Genomic DNA, 26,726 nt, shown 5'->3' with positions numbered 1-26,726 from the left:
ATACTGATCGATTAGTTGTCGATTAATTGCAGACATTTGTTCAAAATGCCAAATATTGGCACCGGATAAAACGTCCTGGCTGATAATTGGTCTCTCTCTAGTCATAGTATGCTAAAGACTTTGACAATCGATTATTTTGATAATCAATGAATCGATTAATTTTGACACCCCTAACTGCCGACATCAGTAAAAATGCCAAATATTGGTACCGATAAAACGTCCTGGACAGTAATTGGTCTCTCCCTAGTCAAAGCATACTAAAGAATTGACAGTCGATTATTTTTATAATTTACTAATGTCAATTACTCGAGAAATTTTTACACCCGTAGATGCCGTCCTTACTCAAAATGCCAAATATCGGAAGCAATCATTGGCCCGGACGATAATCAGTCTATCCTGAATCAAAGTATGCTAAAGACTTGAGGAACGATTATTTTGATAATTGATTAATTTTGAGACCACTAGCCGCTGACATCACTCAAAACGGCAAATATTGGCACCCGATAAAATGTCCTGGTCGATAATTGCTCTCTCCCTAGTCAAAGTATGCTAAAGACTTGACAGTCAATTATTTTGATAATTTACTGTCAATTACTCGATTAATTTTGACACCCCTAGATGTCGTCCTTTCTCAAAATGCCAAATATCGGAACCGATCATTGGCCCGGACGATAATCAGTCTATCCTGAATCGATGTATGCTAGACTTGACAATCGATTATTTTGATAATTGATTAGTTGTCGATTAATCAGTTAATTGCCAACATTTGTCTAAAATACCAAATATTGGCACCAATATTCGAACCAGCTGATAATCACTCTATCCCTAGAGAAAGTATGCTAAAGGCTTGACAGTCGATTATTTTGATAATCGATTAATCGATTAATTTTGACACCCCTAGGTGCCGACATTAGTCAAAATGCCAAATATTGGCACTCGATAAAAAGTCCTGTCCGATAATTGGTGTCTCCCTAGTCAAAGTATGCTAAAGACTTGACAGTCGATTATTTTGATAATTTACTAATGTCAATTACTCGATAAATTTTGACACCCCTAGATGCCGTCCTTACTCAAAATGCCAAATATCGGAACTGGATATTAGCCCAGCCGACAATCAGTCTATGCTAAAGACTTGACAGTCGATTATTTTGAGAATCGATTAGTTGTTGATAATTGGCTCTGCTGATAATCGGTCTTCCCCTGCTATAAAGAAATATCAAATCAAATCCTCGTGGATGCCAGCCTGTGTGTGTATTTTTATCTCCATAGACGACGTTTATGCGGGAGCGTTGGGTACATTTTGCCGCCAGGGCCCAGATGTGGCGGCGTAGCTCGAGGTTACAAGTTCAGTGTTGAAAGGCGGAGGGTGTGCGCGGGTGCGTGTGTGTGTGTGTGTGTCGGCGGGCTGGGCCCACATGCGGTTTTAATAGACGCTATGCTGACATGACTGCAGAGGCCAAGAAGCCACCGTTAAAAAAGTTTTGGAAAAAGTGTGAAAGTATGCCTCATCTGTTTAACAGTGGAACAACTGACCAGCGTTCGCAGACCAGCTCATCCATGTGCTCACATTCGATTTCATACACGATTGTTCTTGTCTTTGAGCTTGGGTGCATTTTTGGGAAGTTCACTGCTCTCACAATTGGGATTTTGGAAGCTAGTTTTATTACCCAAACACTCCATTGATACAACACAGAATCGATGAGTGCAACTAACTTTTCCATCATTTTCATGAAATTGACAGTGCAAAAAAAATGCACTAATGTGATTTAAAAAAAAATGTTTACTTGTTTGGTTGCTAAAACATTTGAGAATATTTACTGTGGAGAAGCTGAAATTCGGAGTATTTGGACAATTGCAGGTCTCTAAACAATTGATCGATTATCAAAAATAATTAGATATTATTTGATTTTCAATTAGTTGTCAAATAATTGATTCATCGTTTCACCGCTAAAGTCAAGAAAAAGATTAAGGCTGGTCAAATAAAATAGAGAATAGATAAGAGTAGGGCCGCAACTAACAATTATTTAAAAAAAAATAATAATTTGACGTCTTTTGCCGTCAATGGCAGTGAATGAGTTAATTAATATGGCGATAATTTTGTCAATGAATCAGATTTTAAAATATGTTTTATTTTTAATTCTTTATTTTGAAATAGGATTTTTTTTCAAATTGACAAAAAAAAAGATTGATCAAATAAAATAGAGAATAGATAAAGTAAGGCTGCAACAAACACTTTTTTGTTTTATTTAACCTGGTGATAATTTTGCCAATCAGATTTTAAAATATGTTTTAATTTTGATTACTTAGTTTGAAATAGGACTTTTTTTTTTTAATTGACAAAAGACAGATTAAGATCAAATAAAGAATAGATAAGAGTAGGGCTGCAACTAACAATTTTTTTTTTTAAATCAATTAATCTGACAATTATTTTGATTCGATTATTTGATTAATTGTATTTGGAAAATTATGTTTTCATTTCCATCTCTATATTTAAGAATAGTTTTGTTATTTTTTTTCTCAAATTTACAAAAGAGAAAAATAAAGAATGTTCAAATGGAATAGTGACTAGACAAGAGCAGTCTGAATGTGATGACTCAACAGTGTGAGTTATGACAAATTAATTTTGACAGAAGCTCAGCAGCTGATGTCCGACAATTATTCGTTTGGTCCTTTGCTTGATTCCTTGAGATTTGTCAAGGCGAGAGCCAGACATGAACAGAACAGAAGCACATTTTCAAAGAAATGTGCGGCAAAACATGATTAATTGAATTGCATAAATAAGTCATGAAAAACATAATAAAACATAAACTCCATCTTCAGGGCTTGTTGGGCCTCCTTATTTATTTATTCTCTGCTTAAGTTTTATTGCTCTGATAATGAACAAAACTGGCCTAACCTGCATATTTCACTTGTGATTTTTTTTTTTTTTTTTTTTTTTATGTCCCTGGGCGCTTCCATGCAAATGAGTGGTAGGGAAGCGAGCGCAAAACAAAACCAAAAAAAAGAAAAAAAAAGATTTGAAATAAAGCTTGAGATGAAACAATACTTGCACTTGGATGTTGTTCTAATTGGGCCAAATGGCCGTGTAGTGTTTTCAACGAATATATTCGTCACACCGTCATAATACCCTCCACGACCATCGTGTGGAAAATGTCTACATTGGAAGAACTCGTTCTACTTTTTAGTTGGGTTTTCAAATAAGGACATAGTCATTGCTTTAGCAGAGATTAATCATATCATATAAAATATCCAAGTTTATTTTTTGTAAATTTGTGAGTTTTTTCCTGACAAATTTACTACTTTATAATGTCGCAAATTTTCAAAAAAAAATTCATAAATTTGTGAGTTTTTTTTTTCTTTCATGTTTGCTACTTCCTAATGTCCATATGTCCATATTTGTGAGTTTTTTGTCGCAAATATTCAAAAATTTTCTCATAAATTTGTGATTTTTTTTCTTGCTAATTTGCCAACTTATAATGTCGCAAATATTAAAAAAAATTCTCAGAAATTTGTGAGTTTTTTTTTTTTTCAAATTTGCCACTTTATAATGTTGTAAATATTCAACAATTTTCTCATAAATGTTTGAGTTTTTTATCTCATTATTTTGCCACTTTGTCGCAAATATTCAAAAATGTTCTCATAAATTTGTGAGTTTTTGTTCTCGCGAATTTGCCACTTTATGTTGTAAATAGTCAAAAAATTTCCCATAATTTTTAGTTTTTTTTTCTTGCAAATTTGTCACTTTATGTCGCAAATATTCAAAATGTTTCTCATAAATTTGTGATTTTATTTTTCTCACTAATTTGCCACTTTATAATGTCGCAAATATTCAAAACTTTTCTCATAAATGTGTTTTTTTTAATTATTATTTTTTTGAATCAAATTTGCCACTTTATAATGTCGCAAATGTTCAAAAATTTGTGAGGTTTTTTTTTCTCGTGAATTTGCCACTTTATGTCGTAAATAGTCAAAATTTTCCCATACATTTTTTTTTTATTGCAAATTTGTCACTTTATGTCGCAAATATTCAAAATGTTTCTCATAAATTTGTGAGTTTATTTTTCTCACTAATTTGCCACTTTATAATGTCGCAAATATTCAAAACGTTTCTCATAAATGTGTTTTTTTTAATTATTATTTTTTTGAATCAAATTTGCCACTTTATAATGTCGCAAATGTTCAAAAATTTGTGAGGTAAATAGTCAAAATTTTCCCATACATTTTTTTTTTTTTATTGCAAATTTGTCACTTTATGTCGCAAATATTCAAAATGTTTCTCATAAATTTGTGGGGTTATTTTCTCGCTAATTTGCCACTTTATAATGTCTCAAATATTCGAGATTTTCCGCATAAATGTGATGGTTTTTTTTTTTCTCGCTAATTTGCCACTTTATAATGTTGCAAATATTCAAGATTTTTTTTAAATAAATTTGTGATTTATTTTTTCCTCCTAATGTCGCATATCTGCAATTTTTTATCTGGTAAATGTGTGAATTTTTTTCTCTGAATAATTAAAATTTCTTAACATGAAACAATTAGTCAACCTTGTTTTTAATGCCATCGAAATATTTTCCACATTTTCCTTTCAAGCCATTCCTATCGAAAAGGCCTTCAAGGCAACGCCGACTAAATAAACAGACTTGAGTTGCTGGAGCTTCCTCATATCTGCGCTCTGGTTAAAAATTAAAATCTCAAGCAGCATAAATCAGAAAGGGGAGAAAATTAATATACAGCGAGGGAAGATTAATCAGATAGCCGCGCTTTCATTGTCATTTTCTCCTTTTTGTCCTCAAGTGTGACAAAAACATTATTGAACATCTTTACCTCGCTTCTCAGCCACTCGGGCTAACCTAACAATCTTTTCATATTGCCGCTTGTATATTGTAATCCTGACAGCACTTGAAATATAATTCTTTCCCCCTATTTGAAATCATGAATGTGAAATTGCATGAAGGCGGGAGTGTTAAATGGACATATGAATGCGAGGGTAAATCCGGCCCTATTAAGCACTTTTCTTATTATTTCTGAAAGTGGAACGTGATAATTAGTTTGGTGGCAATCCTATAGCGGGGTGGAGGGAAGGGTCTCAATAGTTGAGCCAAATTAATTTCTTCTGTCACCTTCAGCATACGTTCCTCTTAATAGGTTTCATCTATTTCACGGTGATTAACTTTTATTTTTATTTCACCACTTGACTGTGATACCGATTTTTCTCTTCTTTCCTCAACGATTCTGCTCGGAACGGCGTCCGTGTCCGGACGCATGGCGTCATGAGTGCTTGGCTCCCGACTCGCCGTGATCTGAGGGATGGCGGCGGGCCCTTTTCCCAGGGGTCCTCGCAGCTGCGGCCCGCTCGTCATGTGATCCGAGCGTCTGGCCCGATCGCCCTTTTCCTTTTTTTTTTTTTTTTTCTTTCCCCTCAGGAGTCGCTCCAAGTCGTTTTCGTGCTAAAAGTTAACAATCATTCCCGATGTTAAATCCATCAGAAACGTCCGTGTGCCACGAGGTTGCTTAAATAATCTCCCCTGCGTGCGTGCGTGCGTGCGTGCGTGCGAGTGAGCGAGCGCAGCTTAGGGTGGGCCATGGGAACGCGGAATACCTGAGAGGATTACAAGCATCCCAAGGACACTTTGTGTGGGACTCCGATCCAAATGTCATTCCGCTTCATTTCAGATGCGTTTGTGGCAGCTCAGATATATCTGCAGTCGTTTCGCACAAGTTGTTTGCGTACTTTGACTGGGGATGGACCGATTATTATTTGGCATTTTGACCAATGTCAACATCTAAGGGTGTCAAAATCAAGTGATTAATTGACAACTAATCGTTGATCAAAATAATTGACTGTTAAGTCTTTAGCATACTTTGACTATAGGATGGACCGATTATCAGCCAGGCCGATAATCGGTGCTGATATTTGGCATTTTGACCAATGTCAACATCTAAGGGTGTCAAAATCAAGTGATTAATTGACAACTAATCGTTGATCAAAATAATTGACTGTTAAGTCTTTAGCATACTTTGACTATAGGATGGACCGATTATCAGCCAGGCCGATAATCGGTGCTGATATTTGGGATTTTGACCAATGTCAACGTCTCGGGGTGTCAAAATCAATTCATCGACAACTAATTGATTATCAAAATAATTGACTGTCAAGTCTATAGCATACTTTGACTAGGAAGAGACCGATTATTGGGCTGGCCGATTATCAGTGCGCATATTTGGCATTTTGACGAATGGAAGCATCTAGGGATGTCAAAATTAATTAATTAATCGACAACTAATTATCAAAATAATCGACTGTCAAGTCTATAGCATACTTTGACTAGGAAGAGACCGATTATTGGGCGGGCCCATTATCAGTGCCCATATTTGGCATTTTAACAAATGCCAGCATCTAGGGATGTCCAAATTAATGAATTAATCGACAACTAATCAATTATCAAAAAATAATTGTCTGTCAAGTTTTTAGCACACTTTTTACTAGACCGATTATCACCTGGGCCAATTATTGGTGCAGATATTTGGCATTTTGACCCATATAGGCATCTATGGGTATAAGTTAATTGATTAATCGACAGCTAATAGGTCATCAAAATAATTGAACTGTCAAGTGGATAGCATACTTTGACTGGTGAAAGATTGATTATCGGTGATCGATTATCAGTGCCGATATTTGGCATTTTGACAAATGTAGGCATCTTGGGGTGTCAAAGTTCGTCAATTAATCCACAACTAATCGATTATCAAAATAAACAACTGTCAAGTCTGAAGCATACTTTGACTAGGGATAGACCGATTATCGGCTGGGTCGATTATCTGTGCCGATATTTAGCATTTTGACAAATGTAGGCATCTTGGGGTGTCAAAGTTCGTCAATTAATCCACAACTAATCGATTATCAAAATAAACAACTGTCAAGTCTGAAGCATACTTTGACTAGGGATAGACCGATTATCGGCTGGGTCGATTATCTGTGCCGATATTTAGCATTTTGACTATTTTCTTGGGTTTTTTAACAAATATGCTTCATCAAAGTTAAGTTCTTGAATTTTGACGCTAATATTTTCTCGGTTATTCGCCTCCTTGACTACTAATAATCAGTATCGGTCCTGGAAAAACAAAAACAAAAAACAAAACAAAACATCCATCTATGACTAACTTTGATTGTATGGCTGGTGTTTTATGTGTTTGTGTGTATATGCTCTGATTAATTATACATGCTTTATGTTTTGCTGAAATCGCACACGTTTTCCTGTCTGGTTTCAACTTACACTGGTAAATTACACCCAGTCACTAAAATTACATCCTATAGAGTGTGTGCGTGCGTGCGTGTGTTTCCCCTCATTGCTGACATCATCTCACAGAGACGCACTCCACGTCAGCTTTGATTAGTCTGAATGAAGTCCAACTGTTTTTGTGTTTTCGTCATTTAGGGGAAGAAAAATGGAAATGCAGCTGTTTTCGTGCGTGCGCGTGTTTGTGTGTGCGTCTGAGCGGATGGGTGTGTGCGTGTGTTGGCGGCAACGATTGTGTGCAGCGTTGAGTGCGTAAGAGTGGTTGTCAACCGGAGCCGCTTGCGCCCGTTTGAAGGTAAAGGAAGCTGGACGGGACAAAAAGTCCCCAAAATAAGCAGGCTGGAGTTTGCCAATTAGCGCGCCGCAAACGTCGGTTGTTGTTGTTGGCGTGAGATGCGAAGGAATCGTTGCGTCGGTTGTGTGCGCGTCTGCTGTGGTAGGTTGGAAACGATCCCCATCTGGGACCAGTTGCTTTCTTCAATATTCTTCTGGTACCTGCACTATTTTTCTAACTTGTGTCTTTTGGTCGACTTTTTTTTTTTTTTTTCAGCATTTTGGAAATGTAAACATGTCTAAAATACATCCAGATGTGACCAGATGTGCTGCGCCACCACAAACACTGGGCAGGGAGCGCGTGTGCGCGTTGTATGACTCTTTGCCCGGCCGTTTGCAAAACGATTGGCTGGTTTTGTCAAACGTTTTTTTTTGCTTTTTCAAATCGTTTGGCTGCTTGCATGAAACGCGCTTTTAAGTGAAGGAGAGTCGGCGTGCGACAAAGGCAGCAATTTTGCAAGAATATTGACCCTAATGGGTGCTCAATTCTGTATCTGACGCGCACACGCACGCGGGCAGACATTTTGTGTGGCAAAGCTCCATTTGGATTTGTCGCTACAAGAGGTTGGAATGAGTTCAAGCGCTTTGTGTAGGCGAGGTTGAGAAGGCTGTAATTGTGGGCTAAATGCTGTAAATGATTGTTTACCGCGTGTTCGCATACACACACATGCGCAGAATAATATTAGAACCATAATTAGGCTCCATTTCACTCACATGGTCCTGCGCACACACAAACACACAACTTTCTGATTTTTCAGCAGTGTACATATTGTACACACTTGTGCTATGCGTGTACACGGAAGTGTAACTGCCAGTGTGGAGTCAACATTTTTGACTTTCAAAAGTATTTGCAAATATGTTTAAAATTATTTAAATACGTTTGAATATACTCACAAATAGTGAAATTGAAAATTGTGAAATTGAGGTACTTATGAATGGTAGTTTTGTATAAGATTACCAAAGTATTATATTTAACTAGACTAAGTGCAATTTCTGGAGAAATTGCGTGGGAATGCTGAAAGCTGAATGCTAAAATTTGAATGCATGTGGAATGCTTATGACGTAAATTGAGAGATAAATTATGAAATTATAACCTCCTGGTTAGTGGAGAATGCACTTTACCAACTCTGCCACCGACTAGGAAGTGGGCGTGGAAAGCAATATGTAGAAAAAGTTCATTGTCTGTCCCATTGAAAATGAATGGGGAAAGTTGATCTTAAATGTTAAATTGTGCAAATACTGTGGAATCAGACGCTATATACCTCGGGAGGCGTCAATTTTTAAAGCTAGTTGAAATTTGAACAATGTAAATTAAGTATTATGTGGGAGTTGTTACGCGGCAATAAAGTGTGGAGATAAAAATCACAATAACGTATGTGGGAATGCTTCAGCATTCCCACAACTAAATCTTTAAATTTTAGTAATTTTGACTGAGTAAAAAGATTGTGTGTATGTTCAAGAAATCCAACCTTGTGTATGATCCGCAAAGCACGTTTTTCCAATATGACTAATGGCTCTATTGTATACATTTAAACATTTTGTCAATCCAAAATACCGACTCCACATCGGCAATTCCACGCGTCCGTATGTGTGCGTATATTTTTAAGTGCGACGGTCATGTTGAAGTCTTGCCCCTGGGGGATTAATTACGGGATGAGGCCGTTTTTCTCATTACCGCGGTGAGAAATGGTGAGCACACACGCGTCGAAGAGCGGTGTGTAATGGCTGCAGCTGATGCTGTGATTCTGTACCAGATATACACGGTGCACTTCCCTCACCGCAAGTTTATTTCGTCCCGTGTGTGAGCAACATCTGCTCGCTCCTTCAATTCAAACGTCACCTTGTTTGTTTGGCTTCACCCTTACAAACACACCATTAGCGCCGACGACTATTCCTGGCCTCGTCCTGAGTTTAGCTCAGGCCTGCTGCCTGACTCACTGGAGGTCCCTGCAGGCAAACCTCAGTCCTACCAGAACCGAGGAAGAACCGAACCACAGCGCGCCGCCCAACCACCACAATGTAACCCTAGCCTGTACTTGAAGCTCCACTGTCAGATGGTGTCTCTCATGTATGCGTGTGTCCTCCGGCAACCACCTCTGATCTGTGAAGTCCACCTTGTCTGCTCACAGACAGACAAGCAGGCCCGGTTTTATGGACGCGCATGAAAGCCGGAGACATGAAGAATGGACGGCAAGCGGCGGTTGGAAGAGGGAGAAAGAAAACAAGAAAGGTGGTCAGGACAAAAGCAGTATTGTATCATTGCCATGACTTGCGAGTTGAAAGGCTGAAACGTCGTCCCCAGAGTTCGCTCATAAAGCCTGGAAGACGGCCTTGGCAGATCAGGCCCCAGCCAGACAGTTCTGGCGGTCCGGCGCAGAGAGATTCCAGTAAGAGGAGATGTAAAAATCAATTTGCAGTGAAGAAGGTAAACAATCGGAAATGACAAACGCGACGGTTCTTTCCATTGCGCCTTTTCTTTTTCTTCTCCGCTCGTCACTTTCACGGTTATTAAAGAAGACAAATGCAACGGCGAAGCCAGTGACTAATCAGTAATGTTGCGGTAAAGGATCTCTTCCAGAGTTTTACCCTTTAAATACCTGAAAATGATTTTCAGCTACCATGCACGCTCTGTCTTAAAATGTGTCGACCCTCTGAAGTTGAAAAGCTACTGCAGACCATGAGGGGTGAGCGCAATGTATGAATGTTTTTTTTTAATGGGGGTTGGGGAGTAATATTCCGAGAATAAACTCACAAATTTACAAGAAATAAACTCGCCAATTTGTGACATTACAAAGTGGCAATTTTATAAGAAAAAAAAAAAATCACAAATTTAGGAGAAGTAAACTCGCCCATTGCGAGAATCAAGAAAACAAAAAAAATTGCGAGAAATACATATAGCCTATTTAATGAATAATTATGTGTAAATGTGTGAAATGCCTATGGTGGAAGAACTGGTTAATTATACTTTTCAGCTGGGTTTACAAAAAATTAGACACTAATTGCTTTAGCAGATATTAACCATATCGTATAAAATATCCAAGTTTATTTCTCGTAAATTTGTGAATTTTTTCTCACAAATTTACCACTTTATAACGTCGCAAATATTCAAAATTTTTCTCATAAATTTATGACTTTTTTCTTTCTTGAATTTGCCACTTTATAATGTCGCAAATATTCAAAATCTTTCTCGGAAATTTGTGAGTTTTTTTCTTGAATTTGCCACTTTATAATGTCGCAAATATTCAAAAATTTCCTCATGAATTTGTGTTTGTTTGTTTGTTTGTTTTTGTCGCAAATTTGCCACTTCCTAATGTCGCATATCTGCAAGTTTATATCTGGTAAATGTGTGATTTTTTTTCTCTGATTAATTACCCTGATCGCCAAAATATATATATTAGGGGTGTTAAATCGATTTGGCAATAAGTCACGATATTACAGTATTTCTATGCAGAAATAATCAACAAAACGTCTTACTTAGGGTTACGGTTCACACCTTCAGCATGGAAGAATGGTTAATGGAACATTAATCCTTAATATTTTATTTCCATGCTGTTCAAATATGAAAGATTACAACCTGTTTGTTAAATACAGTGGCTCACAGTTATAAGACTGAATTTTCAGATCAATAAATAATACATTTTCATAAAAATCTTACAGTGTACAAGTTTACTGATTAGTATTTTCTAAATTTGAGTCAAAAAAAAAATATCTCAACATTCGGCTTATAAATTTGTATCGGATTAATAGGTATCGTGATATAGTTAAGTATGAAGGGATTATAAAAAATAAAGCAATCACATGATGTACCATCACAACAGCCACAAGTTGACTTCTGAGTGCAACCAATTCCCTCGGCCTAGCAAGATATGTGCGTCTTGACCCCCCCCCCCCTGGAACCACCAAACCCCTTTTTGATATTCAAGTTCTGCATCCAAATATAACCTGTTTTGCACCGACACAATGTGAACTGGTAAATAAATATGGCTTGACTTGACATATTTGACATTAAAAAAAATAGTTGCTCAACAGCCAGTCTGTTTGAGTTCCGAGGGCCCTCAAATGAGGAGACGTCGGCGGCCCGTAGAGGCTGAAGTCAATACAGTTGTGCGGACGGGGGAAACAATGGAGAGATGAGCGTGAAAGGGATTGAAAAGTGAATGGGGAAGCTAGTCCTTGGGGCCTGTTTGGTGGTTAGGGGCCATCGGGGGCCCCAGCAGAGACCTCCATTAGTGGAACGATCTAACCCTGGGGGAGCCGGTGCAGCGGCGGGCCTCGGTGGCGAGGGCCGTCTGTTTAGCAGCAGTTTGTCCGCATTGCTCATAACATCGATCGAGTGCGGAGAGCCCAAACTGCAGGAAGGCTCTTTGCCGCTGAATAGGCCGAGCGGCGGCGTATCGACGGCGTAGAGTGGACCGTTTCCGAGCCGCGCACCCCTTTGGTCATTTGGCCAAGACGGACACATCTTATTCAATACGTACGCCACATGGACGCCCGTTCGAGCTTTGACGGTTATGTGTGTGTGTAATGATTTGTGTCTTACACACGCTAATCCTCTTGTGTGTCGGATGAACAGATCTGCTTTGACTGTCTGGGAACAATATGAAAGAGAAAAAGTGAGGAAACAAACATGTTTCCCAGGCTCACATTATCCCTCCTTCACTGACCCTAAGATCTCCATCTTCCCATTTTGCACTCTCTGAAGTCACATTCCATAAAATCACCTACAGCTAATTGAGAGATTATGTTGTTGTTGAAGACTATACAATAATGCTGGTTTATACTGCACAGAACAGCATTGGAGCCTGACCAAGTCACAGATAGTCACCCTAGTGGCAGCATAGTGAGTAACACACTTTGAGATGATGTTGTTGGCTCACTATGTGGCTTTACAGCTTCTTGGGTTTTACCCCTTTAAATACCTGAAACTGGTTTTCAGCAACCAGCACAGTCTGGGCCGTATTTGCTTGACTGCTGAAGATAGAAGAGGGGATTTGTGCTGTTGTGGGATGGAACGCACCTGACTCCTGGACCCTCATTCCCTTTAAAATCAAAAGTGGTCAGGGCTCATACAGTGGTTGAAATTGCGGAAGCAGAAATTGACTTGCATGAGATGACTTCCACCACACATCTTCACGGAAATCAGCCTGTGGCTTGTTTAAATGCACCAAAATCATGTGACGCTGCATATGCCACAATTTAGACCTGGTTTTAGGTGGTCTAAAATCAAGTCTACTTTTTGGTTATCACTTTGCCAGATGCAGTTGTGTGCAGTGGAATATGCCACAGCACCAATCACGGCACAAAGTAGTCTACCAAACGCAGACACGCCCGGGCACGGAAATGAAAATGCACCTGTTTTTACATGCCTTTCGCCCAATATCAGACCCTAACTCTTAATATGTGTGAACCTTCTTAAGTTAAAAAAAATAAAATATAGTCTAAATATTGTATTCTGGTTTATATTGCGTTAGTGGAATATGAGTTAAACAGCAAAATCTAGTAGTTTTTTTTTTTTTGGGGTAATATCAGAAGTCGGCCATTTTGCCACTTGCTGTCACTGAAAATGGCATCACGGTCTCCGGTAACAACCAATCACAGCTCAGCCTCAGAAAACAGGTGAGATGTGATTGGTTGTTGTCTGAGCTCTGAGCAACTGTGATGTCATCTTCAGTCGACAGCAAGTGGCAAAATGGCCGCCCCCTGGGATGTATAAAAACAGCTGGATTTTGCTTCTAACTCATATTCCACAAATGTAATATTAATCAGAATGTCATGTTTAGAAGAGTGAAGTCACATATAACATAATATTGTCAAGAAAAGTTGACGGTTGACTTCCCCTTGAAATGGAAAGTCAATGAAAAAATGTTCTTTACAATAATGTCTAAACAGCATTCTGATTGATATTGCATTTATGGAGTATGAATTATAGAGATAGCCCAATATGTTTTTTTTTTAGGGCCGATACGATACCGATTATTAGTAGTCAAGGACGCCGATAACCGATATTTTGAGCCGATATTCATTTTCTAAAAGGGAAGATAACAGCATCAAACTTTGAAAAAAATACAAACGCCAGCTCTTAAATTTTTGGAATTTTTAAGAATATGTTTATTGAACAACTTTTAGGATTCGTAAAATCAGCGATCTCCCAGGGGCAGTGACATATTTTCAAAATTTAAATAACAAGTAAATAGCTCCCTATTGTTTTTTACAGTAAATAAGGTTTTCCAAAATTTTAAATATCTGAAGTAGTGTATTAAAATTGTGCTTATCTTAGTTTTAATGTCAAACAAAAACAGAAAATGCAGAGCCAGCATTATCTCTGGAAATTTAAATAATTAGATCCCTGAAGTTAAAACTTTTTTAAAATGGATCTATTATCGGGCATATGATTATTCAAAATGGCCGATGCCAATATTCCTGAAAATTTGCTGAATATCAGTCTGTAATCGGTCTGTCCCTAATGAATTAAGTAGAGGAAATCTAGTTGTTTTTATCCATCGCAGGGGACGGCCATTTTGTCACTTGCCGTCTTCTAAAAATGACATCACACATTCTCAGGGCTCAGGTAACGACAAATCTTGGCTCAGCTTGTGAACATCACAAGACCAAACTCGGGATTAGTCGTAGTAGTTATTAGTTGTGATTCCATCCTATGATGTCATTTTCAGTCAACATTGACAAAATGGCCGCCTCTTGAGATGGATACAAATAGCTTAACTCATATTCATTCTACAAACATAATATTAATCAGAATGTTGTGTTTGGATTAGTGGGGCTGCATAGAGCATATAATGTATGTGTACCCGGCCTAAAAGCGATTCTCTTCTTATTTTACATTTGTTGCATGTGTGTGAGCCGCATCGAGCGAGCGTGCGTGTGTGCTTTGTGGTTGTTATTGTTTGTCGAGCCTGACGCGCTGGCAAACGAACCGGTTCGAAGCCCTTGTACAGAAAGCATCAATTCTTAATGGGATAATGACATACTAAGCGACTCGCAGCGGCATCTCTGTTTACAGACAAAGACAAGCCACAAACAATAGACACACATGCGCAGCTCTCCACTTTCATGTAACATTAAGCTCGACGTGTGCGCCAGTGTTGTAACGTGGCTTCAGACCAGATTCCCTTATAAGACAAGAATGTCGTCCGTGGCATCCCGAGTTTTCCACTGGAATCATCCATTCATCCATGCAGCCCGTTTCCTGCCCCAGGGTCTTCCTCTCGTCCCGGGCAAGCGAGGAGAGGGAACCCTCTGTCTCCCGCTCGTCCACAATCCCCCCCACCGTCCCCTCGCTCGCCACATCCTTTTTCATCACTTTTCCTTTCCCCTCGCTGCGTCGGGGTCACTTCTGGTGGGCGACTGGAGTCTTGTCTTTGCTGGATTTTGCTTGTCTGGCTGTGGAGCTGACACAGGCACATGACTCACTGTGAGTCACGGCCATTCAGGCTTATTGCTGAGGAAACGCTGCTGAATAGGAAGAGAAGAGTCTTTCTCAGACTGGTACCGGAAAGCACACTCATGCGTACTGTACAACTGAACAAATAACCAAACTCTCCAAATTAGCACAGGACTTCTAACTTTAAGCGCAAAGTTTGGAAAAATAAATCAATTTAACCTTGAAATGTCCCCTCGCCCAGGCACAAGCTCCCTCTTCCATTTTTTTTTTTTTTCATCTGTTAAATGTTTGAGTGTTTGATAGTTTGAGGTCTATAGCAGAACCCGCCCGGGAATTAATGTCATTCATATGCCCCGCGGAAATTACTTTTGAAATGCATATAATCTAAAACATGCAAATGAGGCTGACTTTGTGCACCCTGTTTAATATGAATTATCATTTTCTGAATACCTATTATTACTGCGTACATTTCTCCAATTATATTGTTCCTTTTTGTCACTTTTGGATATTGACGCACACATGCACATCACCCAAAGCATGCACTTGCGTGGTCACTTGTGCTCACACACGCACGCACATGCAGAAGAATGTCTTTGTGAGGGTTGTATTTTAATGAGGAGTAATAAGGATGGTAATGACCCAGTCTGCTCTCTTTCTCTCTCTTTTTTTTTTAACGTTCTCTATTTTTGTATAAGAGCGCTCTCGTTGAAAAGTCAAAACATATAATGCAGATTCTGCACAAACGTACCAATCAAAAGTCCTTAAACAGCACATGAAAATAACAAGTGTTGCTCATCAAATTTTTATCAAGGAGCTGAAATATTGATGTGTTTTAAAAGTGAGCAGTGCATGTTTAGTTTGTCGCTTCCTTTTCTGTTCTGGTGATCGAGCACTTATTAATGTCCTTGTCTGAGAGGCAGACGTTTTTTTTTTTTGGTCTTAAATTGAATGGAAGGCATCCCTTTTTCAAACGAATTACTCTATTAATTTATTTATACTGTGCCATAAATTATTCTATTAATATTAGTATGTTCCAAATTAGTACAACTACTCTCAATGTTCTTTCTACTTTTATTAATTAGAATGCTTGTCACTATATAACAAAGATTTTTTTCTTTCTGTGATAAATTATAAAGAAGTCATTTTTTTAATGCAATGAGAAACTGCGAAGAAATTATTTATGTTCTAATATAATGCAGTATAATATGTGCAATGTGAGACAAAAAAAAAGTGATGAAAAGAGCAAGAGGAGCAGAAAACTAACAGTCGTGTTGAACGGGCTTTGCTTGGTGTTGATTTTGACTTTGCGTGCTCGTCTGAGTGTGTTATTTGTGCACACTGTGGGATATCATCTTGTTTTACTACTTTTGGATAGCATGTAAATTAATTACCTCAGCTTGGACCAAGTTCAAAAGTACTGAAATTCAATTAATTTGAAAAGTGGACATGCTATCACTTCCTCCCCATGTCTCCTTTTAACGTCTGGCCTGTTTTTACTGTGCTCTTATTCAATTATATTTGATTAAACTTGCTCTGATCCAATCTATTAATTAACTCAGAAATGCAAAGTGCCCCGACTTGAAAGCCCGCGTATAATATTATATTATGTCCACTTTGATACTTATTTATTTATATACACCGCACTGTTTTAAATCCTTTGTAACACTTTATGAGCGTTGTCGCGCCGGTCGCAGGTAATATTAAATCTACTCATCGTCCTTGTAATGCAAATTCTGATCATAAATTGTGTCATGGAGCTCTTTGGCAAATAAAGTTCCTCCTTTTTATCTCTTTCACAATTTAGTGCTTTCACGGAAGGAAATGTACGTTTTTATACCTAATTGAAGTCTGCCTTTGTTCGGTTAGATTCAGTGCTCAGGTAGGAAGACTTTTTGTGTTGGAAGTTTCGGAAAATAAAAGATGGACTGCAGAATATTGAGGATATGTACGCTTGTTTAAAAATACATAAAACAACAAGATGACATCAAAATTGAGGCATGAGCAGTTTGAAGTTTCCTTGATTGACAACACTTTATTTATAATTTATTTTACAATATTTTCAGAATGTTAAAGATTTATGAAATATGCTACTTTAAATAATGGCAAAACATCAGCATATCTGCAAAAAATGTGGTTTTAATATATTTTATATTTCATAATTAATTTCTTAATGCATGTATAAAAGAAAACCCAACAACAATGAGTTTGAAGTAAACAACAAAATGTTTTGCTCATCTTTTTTTTTTTCTTGGTGCAAAGGGCTATCTACCATTCAATGATGGTACAGAACTATTGAACAAGAAACAATTTTTTGTACAATTTTTCGCAAAAATCAACTCACTCAAATTTTTAAATGTTTGTCCTGCATATCCTTCCAAATGTGCAAAAAATTTCTGTGGCCTACTCAAATTGTAATGTAGGGCAGTATAAGACCCAGTGTAACAGCGCAAGTACGACATTTCTGCCATCTAGTGGTGATTGGTGATATTACAGCTTAAAACTACTGTCGACCCCAGCATATTCACAGTTTTCGGATTCACGGATTTGCATATTTGAAATAGTTTTTAGTTTTTTTCATATCTTGATTTTTTCCCACATTTTTTTCCAGGATCCCCCCCCCCCCCCCCCACCCCACCCCCCCCAATCTTTGTAGAAAACATATCTAGATATATTTAAGAGTGGGTTGTAATAAATAAATATATTTTTAAATACTCAAGGGACCACTCAGTGTGCCACCAACAGTTACCCATCCTTGATCTAGATGCTACGTGCTGGTTACTGGGAGGGGATGGATTGTTTACACATCACAAGTACTAGAATTGAGTACTCGTATTGGTATCACTTTGAATAAAGTGGTATCAATCATCCCTAGTTAATTGCCACTGATCAATTAATCGATTTTATTGTCCACGTGTAGTCCTGGTGTTCAAACATCTCAATGATCATTTCATTTGTAGCATTTCAACTTCTATTCCTGAGTGACACAGTTTCGTCAGTATTTCTCCTCCTTCCGCCCTTCCATCACAGTTGAAGGTCATCCTAATAAAGCGCTCTCTCAGGACACGGCTGCTAATTGCTCAGCTGCTTTCGTATCCAAATAAAGGCACGCTGCCTTTTTCTCAGCCCTTCATTCCTCCAGCGCCCGCCTCACCTTCCTTCCACCACTCTGAGCATCAACCTGACCTCTATTTACCTCTCTGGACTGAAGGGGAGCGATTAAGCTGAACTTTAAAAAAAAAAAAAAATGTTTTTCCATTTTCATCCTCATGATCACGTACACGTGAACTTTACCTCGTTTGGAATGCGCAACCCGTGATTTTTAGGCCCAGATCAATGAAGTGTGCATGAAGTCCACGCCTTCTGCAAATATTTGTGATGTGTGCACCTTTGTGTCTGTATTCACTGTTTTAAACCGGCAGTCCAGCGAGCTGGTAAATCACTGACTGCTCTCTGAAGGAAGGGCCCAAGAGTGTATGTTTGCCCCGGTCACACAAACATACACACACACGCCGAGCGATCTCATGGGTGCGGAATGCTTTTGTATGTTTACCTATGGCTCCAGAACCCACCTGACCGAGGGAGGCTAATCTTTATGGGCTCTGTAAAAAGGGACTTTGTCTTCACAAAAAATACTCCACGCAGACATGTGCTCACATATGTAATCAATCACTAAAATGCGCCGCATTCAGTCTGATTCATTTTTCATTATCCTTTCTCACGTCTTCACTTAAGACTAAAGTCTAAGCTAGCTTCTCCCGTACTTTGCCGATGCTCTTTGAAGCGACGGAACTGCGTGTGGGATAGTAGCGCTCACCTGTTAGCACTGGAGCGGGGCCAGGGCAACCGCAGACATCCAGCCCGAGCTGTTCAGTGTTAGCCAACCTGTTAGCACTGGCAGGCAGCCAGAGTGGCCCGGAGCAGCGCCGTTAGCCTGTTAGCTTTAGCGCGCGCCTTTGAAGTTTACCTGCCTCAAGCGCACATACTTTGCGTTCACGACCAGCTCCAGAGGAAACAAAGCGATGATATGGTGCTCTGTGTGTTTGTACGCTTGAGAGGGTGCGTTATTTGCTTCCTATGTAACCTCATCACTTCTCATTTTAAACCTAATAATCTGCTCAGATATGCTATGCTAGATATTCAATTTATCTCTGGTCCTCCTGTGTTGAGTTAGGTTGCATTTAACATGTTGAGATGTTGCATATCTTACATTACTCTTGTGTTGTGTTAAAAGACTTGAAAAGAAATATACAAATATTTATTAGATTTTATCTTTCATCATTTATTATTTTTAAAAATATATATTTTCAATATTCTCACAGAATTTTTTTTTTAAATATATTAACAGTTTTATCATTTTATTAGTAGCACATAGAAGCTAAACTTTTGGAGATTCACTGAAAAAAATACACCGTGTTCATGTTTAAAGTACAACCTACACAATTTGTATTTTCTTAGTTAAAACATATTCATTTAATGTGACACCATAAAAATATTAAATGCAGTCTTTTAATGATGGATTGATTGATTATAGAGGGGACTTAAAAGTTAAAAGTACAACATTTAAAAACAGTTAAGAGTGTTAAAGTGATATAAAAAGCAAAGTAATGAAATTAAAACAAAAATAGCTTACTAAGTTTACTAAAACAGCACGCAGAAATAAAAAGATTTAAAAAACATGATTTTAAAAATACTGTAATCACGGGTGTGGGAAAAGAACACAGTTTATAATGTGTACATATTTAAAAGCATTTACACGTTATTGGTGTGTTTTGGATCTTTATTCATTCATATTATTCACTCTGATATTACCGCAAGTACAGTGGGTGTGTGTTATACACGGTATTCTATGTTAAATCGCAATAACAAAACTGCAGTTGTATGTTGTTCAAGTCATATTCTATATCGACATTATTGAAATAGTAAAATGTCTTTAAGTAGCAAGGTACACAGTCCCGGAGGTCCAAACTGAACCCTGAAACTAGGATTATACGCACACACGGTGTTTCTGTGATGTCCATAACTGCTTTTACACAAATGCAAATGTGCTGCAAAATCTTTTCAGTCAATAAGTTCAACGTTTACTCTCTTTCTGGTGTGTCAAATACAATATCAATGGCGGTCTATGAGGCCAGACTTGATTGGTGGGTTTGTTCTGGGGATGGGAATGAGAGCAGAAAGTCGGGGGATTTGCGGGATGTCATGGTTTATGTAGTTGAACTGGTGTGAGACTACGGGTGTGTAAAATGTCTGTAAATGATGAGTCGACTGTGTGGAGTTCAGAAAAACACAGTTGGGATTTTCAAAAGGAGAAATCCTGAATGTGGGAAGACTTTAGTGGACGCAGGCAGCAAGCCGGATACAATAAAGAAGCACCTGTCAGGAAATATGTTCATTCAATGACAACACGGACTCCTCCAATTTCTTGTCTTACTTGTTGAGAAATCGGGATGGAACAATGAAAGATCATAGACGTAACCTATATGGATTCTATTTCAGGGGGAGGACTTTAATGTTTTCCAGGGTTGAACCTGCCACTAGTTACCAGGCGCAACCACAGGCAGGGGAAAGACAAATGATTCAAGAGTAGGATGAAAGCAGATTGGATGGAGTGCACATACTGGTACAGACATTTTTTCCTCCTCCTCTCTCCCTCCCACACTTATTCCCTCACTCCTTTGCCTAATAAGCAGCGTTCCTGTGAGCTGATGCAAGGCGGAGGAAACAGAACAGTCGTTCTGGGACCGCTAGAAATATTCCCACATGAGGCATAACATGATAAAGACTTATTATCTCACTAAGCTGCTGTAAACACAGATGCGCGCGTAAATACACACTGTACACAACGCTCCCGCTCGACGGCTCGCGCAACAAACTCACACGCACACTCGGGGTGAACTTGGTGATGAGCGCTGACCAGGAGGAATCTGACAGAGGCAATCCGGCTAACAAAGCCACAGTGAAGCCGCTCGCTGGGCATTGAAGTTGTTTGAACTCCCCCCCGCAACACACGCAAGTGGGGGGAAGGAGCAGTCAAGAGTTTGGCTGATTATGAGCGCAATCTTTTCGGGAACATCTGAACAAAGCTGCGTGTCAAAACAGGACTGCTAACTGCTCATCAATCACAGCAGTCACATATATACACGTATGCAACCTGGCTGTGAGCTAATCTATTACAGTACAAAGGTGAGCGTCGTCAGGAACATGTCGAGTCCTATTTTCTCTCCCCTCCATCCCGATTCGACAGCTTTTTTCTTTTCTCTATCTCTCTGATCAACCTTGCCTCATCGCTCCATCCCTCTCGCTTGTGTCCCCTTGGGCTACGGTGGGAATGCCTCTTCCGCACACACTCTCAGGTCAGAGGTTCAGCTCGAGGGGGTCGGATCTTGTCGAAGACGACGCGCAGACGGAGTGCGCTCAACGCGTCCGGGCACGCCTTTTCGCCAGCCGCTGCCAGAAACACTTTAACCTCGAGCTGAGTGTGTGCGTGCATCATGGGCCTAATCAAAGACTTCAGGCGAGATTTATGCCCCTGCCTTTTCCCCGACCTCCATTACAGCAGCTTATATACACCCATTAACAGGATACGACAGAGTACACACCCTTTGGAGCACTGTGTGTGTGAAAGACAGGTTATGTGCTCACTTCCCCATTAGGTCCCTGTCCACCTGCGAGCTCTTATCTCCGCAGCATATTGCTAATAAGGTCAATGAGAAAGCGTTAGCAGCAGATGGGCGCGCAGTACATTACAGCAGCGCGGGCCCCCGATAGGCGTCCGGTGATTCATGCTCAGCGAGACGTGCGATGACGCCAAGAGTTTGCAGCACGCCGCAAAGTCAGTGGATCTGTTGATCACTCAGCACTATGCATGGCTTCATTATATTACCCCGGGGAGTGGTTTGACCTAGCAGGGGTCCGCGCGGAGGCGGGAGTGACGCTTGGGTAGAGGAGTGAGGTTGGAGATTAAGTGACGAGCTTTAAATGTCACAATAACGCTCTACTTCTTAGTCTTAACCTCCCAGGCGGACGGTGCCAGGAGCGAGAGGGGAGGAGGTTCGGAAATATTGCAGTCTTGATTTATGCTCTTCAAGTGACTGCTTATGAAGGAAGGATTCTTGAGCAGACTGTTAGCACCTTGTTCTTCTTAACCACGACATGATTGGAGCACATTTCACAACATTTTTAGGCCAGCTTTTTCCACTTTTTAATTATTTTGGTATACCACTCTTATAGAGACAACTTTTTTTTCATAAATAACACTGGTCAAAGATGCAAGTAAACTCTTCTAGAGAATTTTATTTTGCACTGATTCCAAAGCAGCCCTCTTTTTTTTTCTCTCTCTCTCTAGCACATCACATTTTCATAATAATAATAATAATAATAATAATTATTATTATTATTATTATTATGTTCAATATAGTAATATATGTAGTAATATTTATGAATTGAACGTGAGTCGAAAATGTTCTTTGTTTTTCCTTTTCATCCCAGGGGCAGCCATTTTGCCGCTCACTAACGACCAATCGCAGCTCAGCTTGGGAACTTCACATGACTAAACTAAGAAATCAAGTGAGCCGTGATTGGTTTGCCACCTGAACCTTGAGGAATTGTGATGTCATTTTGAGTTGACAGCAAGTAGCAAAATGGCCGCCCCCTGAGATGGATAAGAAGGGGTGGATTTTGCTGTTAGTTTATATTTCACAAATATTTATAAGAATACCATGTTTATATTAGTGGTACGACAATATTTTTCTTTTTACTTGACTTCTCTTTTTAAGATATTTTTTTCTGAAAGCTTTTATAGTTCATACTGGAAAATAAAAAATGAAAATATCTCAAAACCCTAAAAAAAATAAAATAAAAAAACAAAAAAGAAGTGAAGCCATTTGTTAAATCAGTGTCAAAATATGTTTAGGGACGCATAAAGCCATCTCTGATTAAAACTTAGTGTTGACTAGTGTAAATTTTAAAATTTTATATATATTTTTCTGATGTGGAACTAACTAGACCTAAACAACTGGATCAGATTGGCAGGAACTAACTAGACCTAAACAACTGGATCAGATTGGCAGGTATTTTGCTCTTTTTTTTTCCTGCAAAATCAGTGATCGGTTGTAAATTAATTACTTTTTTTTTTTTTTTTTTTTTAATGGTTATATGGGGGCCTTAATTTTCCATGTGTTGAATTATTAGGAGTGTTTTGGGGGTCATTTTTTGGGGTTTCTCTTTGTCATTTTTTGTCCCTATGCATTTCAGTTACCCACAATTACACGGGTATTACGCTTAAAAAAATAGTTTTAGACAGATTAGTCCATCTTCTCATCAGATGGTGATTGGCTTTTTTATTTTGTAACTCGCAAATCTGCTTTGTCTCTTTTGTTCAGTAAGAAAAGACTTTGTATAACTTTATTCTGTTCCATTCCATCAACCATCCATTACATTTCCTCCTGGATTGGCTTAGAGAAATCACAGTGCGGCCTTATAATCAGGAATGTGGCATCCTTGTCAACTTTAGCAGCAAATGTGACATTGATCTTTCGTTTTATTAGCCGTGATATCGGAAACAGGAAGAAATTTGCTCTGCACACTATTGCGCAAAAGCAGCATTAATAAGGTCAGAGAAGGTCCGTAAACCAAATTAGTTGTGGTGGTAGCAACAGAGTGGATGGACAACTGGATAGGTGACAGCAGTTCAAACTTGCAATATCATTTCACACGTTTAGCAAGCATTGATCCATTTTCTATACAACCGTGACCAGTGACTTCATCTTGTGGTTGCGCAATCTGTCTGTAATCGAGCCTTCAATTTGCAGATTTTTCCTCAACAGATGTTGTAGATGTTAAAGCAGCATTAATGTCACCGCAAAAGACTACTGAGCTGTTTCCAGGCTGAAGAATGAGTTTGAACTATTTATCAAAAAACCCACAGTTGTCATTAATTCTGGTGCTGAGTTGGAGTTGGTGTCTTGTTTGATATAATGACATCCCAGGACTGCCATTTATCAGCAAATCCTATTTTTCGGATGTGACGGCGCATAAGTAAAATCCATTGTGTGAATAGTATGCACCAGAACCACAACATGGCAAAAGTAGAAAACGTTTCTGCGGATTTCACAATTGTTGACCCTTTTAACTTGCATCCTTTCCACCTGCACAATAACATGTTTAGGCCTCTGTCCCCCAGCTAGCATGTGGCAACATCCCGTTAATGGGGCTGCTCGTTTTCTATCCCAACTTCACCTGCTGTCACATTGAAAATGTGCTTGCACACACACACATTGCCTCAGAGGCAAAGAAAAGTTGGAATCTCTGATGAAATGTCTTTTATTATTTCCACAGAAGGCACAAGTTGTGCTGCTCTGAAAGCCACACACGCACACAATCCCACAGAGCTGTTGGATAGAATGTCTCGATGGCATTTTGTGTACAGAAACAAACGCATCACAAGTTTCCATCTAAAACTCGGGCTGTCGTGTTAATTTCCAAAAAACTGCGTAAGGCGGCGAGGCGAGATTGAGCTTGTCATTAGGAGTTCGCAGCTTGCATGAAGGTTTGTTTTGTTTCGTATTAGCCGCGTTCTGCGAGCTCGTACGAGTGCGTGCGCGCGCGTCTCCGCACTCCCACGCTCGCGCTCCCTAACGATGGCAAATGTGCCCGTGTGTTTGCAAGGCGTTGTTTCTCAAAAAACAACAACACATCCAGGAACGGCGCGTTTTGTCTAGTTTTGTGGAAGGAGGGCGCTCTAATTAGAGAGGCCCTATGAAGGTGCTTCAAACGAGCGTTGTCAAAGAGCAACCTGCTCGCGGCTTACACACAGCGCACACATGCCACCTCTGATTATTGGAGAAATGCGTGTTTTATTTAACTATATCGCAGGGTATTAGCAGCCTTGTCAGTTTAGATTTGCTGCCTGTCTGATCCTAATCCGCGCGTACGCTGGCAGACGCGCACATCTCCATGCAGACAAAAAGTCTGCTTCAGGTGTCGCTTTGTGGCCACTTGTGCGTGGGTGGCTCATGACCATAAAAACTTTTTAACAAAACGCCCATGCCATGCGCACAAGAGTATGGAGGACTAAAACTGCCAAAATTACAAATAAATAAAATAAATGAATTAATTAATGAATAAATAAATAAATAAATAAATAAATAAAAATGATACGAAAAATATAATTCAAAAATTAAATAAAAAATATAAATAGAAAAAAAACTATATATATATATATATATATATATATATATAGTTTTTTTTCTATTTATATTTTATATTTTATTATATATATATATATATATATATATATATATATATATATAGTAAAAATAAATACAAAAATAAAAAGCAAGATTAAAAAAATAAAAAATGTAAAAATAAATGGAAATAAATACAAAAATAAATGTATAAATAGAATTAAATATCAATCAATCAATAAAACTAAAAACTTGTCATCGAGCAAGTCAAGTATCAAGTTGTGGTGACAGTGGACAAGATAGTCGTCCATGCAAGCTGGCGAGATTTCCTTGATTGCCAACCTGCTCACTTGACCAATGAAAGGCAGTTTGTAACGGCGGAGTCCAACCCAAGTGACACTTAGGACCGCCCCTTCATTTGAATAATATTTCGTCCATCTGCAGCATGAAATAACTGTGAGACCATAGTGTTTTAATTTATTGATTGATATTAAATTATATTGATAAATTTTTGTATTCCACATTTTTTTTGTATTTATTTTTATTTTTTGAATCTCGTTTTTTTATTTATTTTTTCTTTTTACTTTTATCTTTTGTATAAACTTGCATATTATGTTGTTTTTATTTCATTAATATTTTTTGTATTTAATTTCTTAATTATATTTTTATATATTTATTTATTTATTTATTTATTTATGTATCTATCTATTTTTAATTTTGGCAGTTTTGGTCCTCCTACATGAGCACACACAATTCACTTCTCTATCTCGGCATGTTTGCTTTAGCTTCAAGACTTGTTTACCCTCTCAGATAGGAGCGAGATTTCTGTACCAAACCGCTCATGTTTAACCTTTGTTGTTGTTGTTGTCTCCGACACCCCCCGTCTGTCATCAGGTGCCAGTGATGATGGTGGAATCGGCCTCTGAGACCATTCGAACGACACCGTCCAACCAGAACGGCGTCAGCAGCCTCAGCAGCCAATCAGACGGAGGAGGAGGGAGAGAGGGCGGGTCCAACGGGGACACCAATGGAGAGATCAGCCCCGTCGATCTACTGCACCTGCAACAGCAACAGGTGTGTGCGTCTAATCGTGACCATCCCACTTTTGCAACATATGTACTGTATGTTGTGTAGAGCAGCACATTGTTGCATAACATACACATGAGGCAACTTATCGACAAACTGGCTTGTCTGGCCTATTCTTCATTCTTCATTTTCCACTGAGCTCCAATTAGGTTAAAGGAGCCTCTTTTTTTTTTCCAGCGTTGACGTTCTCACAGTGCAATGCAAACACACACACACAAGTGTGTCAGCGTTGTGTGTTCATTTTTTATTTTGTTCCTCATGCATGAAGTGTTTGTCAGTGTTTGTGTGTATGACACATCCGCATGAAGCGTCTCCAGTTAGGTTGTTTATTTTGCCTCCAGTGCGTCAGACTCCACTCAGCCACCCCCCCATTCCCAGAAACTCCACATTATATACAACACAAAGACATACACACACAAACTTGAA

The 26,726-nt window shown here is 38.8% G+C and overlaps 1 protein-coding gene across 1 annotated transcript in view; it reads left to right on the top strand.

Annotated features, from left to right (window-relative positions):
• The window catches only part of foxp4 (forkhead box P4), a 125,213-nt gene that overhangs the window by 23,438 nt on the left and 75,049 nt on the right, over nucleotides 1-26,726 (top strand). The window contains exon 3 of the mRNA XM_077529808.1: nucleotides 26,109-26,288. Within this exon, the coding sequence (XP_077385934.1) occupies nucleotides 26,109-26,288 (180 nt within the window). The remainder of the gene's footprint in view (nucleotides 1-26,108; nucleotides 26,289-26,726) is intronic.

Source organism: Festucalex cinctus, chromosome 8, assembly GCF_051991245.1.
Source record: "Festucalex cinctus isolate MCC-2025b chromosome 8, RoL_Fcin_1.0, whole genome shotgun sequence".
NCBI classification, from domain to species: Eukaryota; Metazoa; Chordata; class Actinopteri; order Syngnathiformes; family Syngnathidae; genus Festucalex; species Festucalex cinctus.
This window is presented reverse-complemented; position numbering and strand designations above follow the sequence as displayed.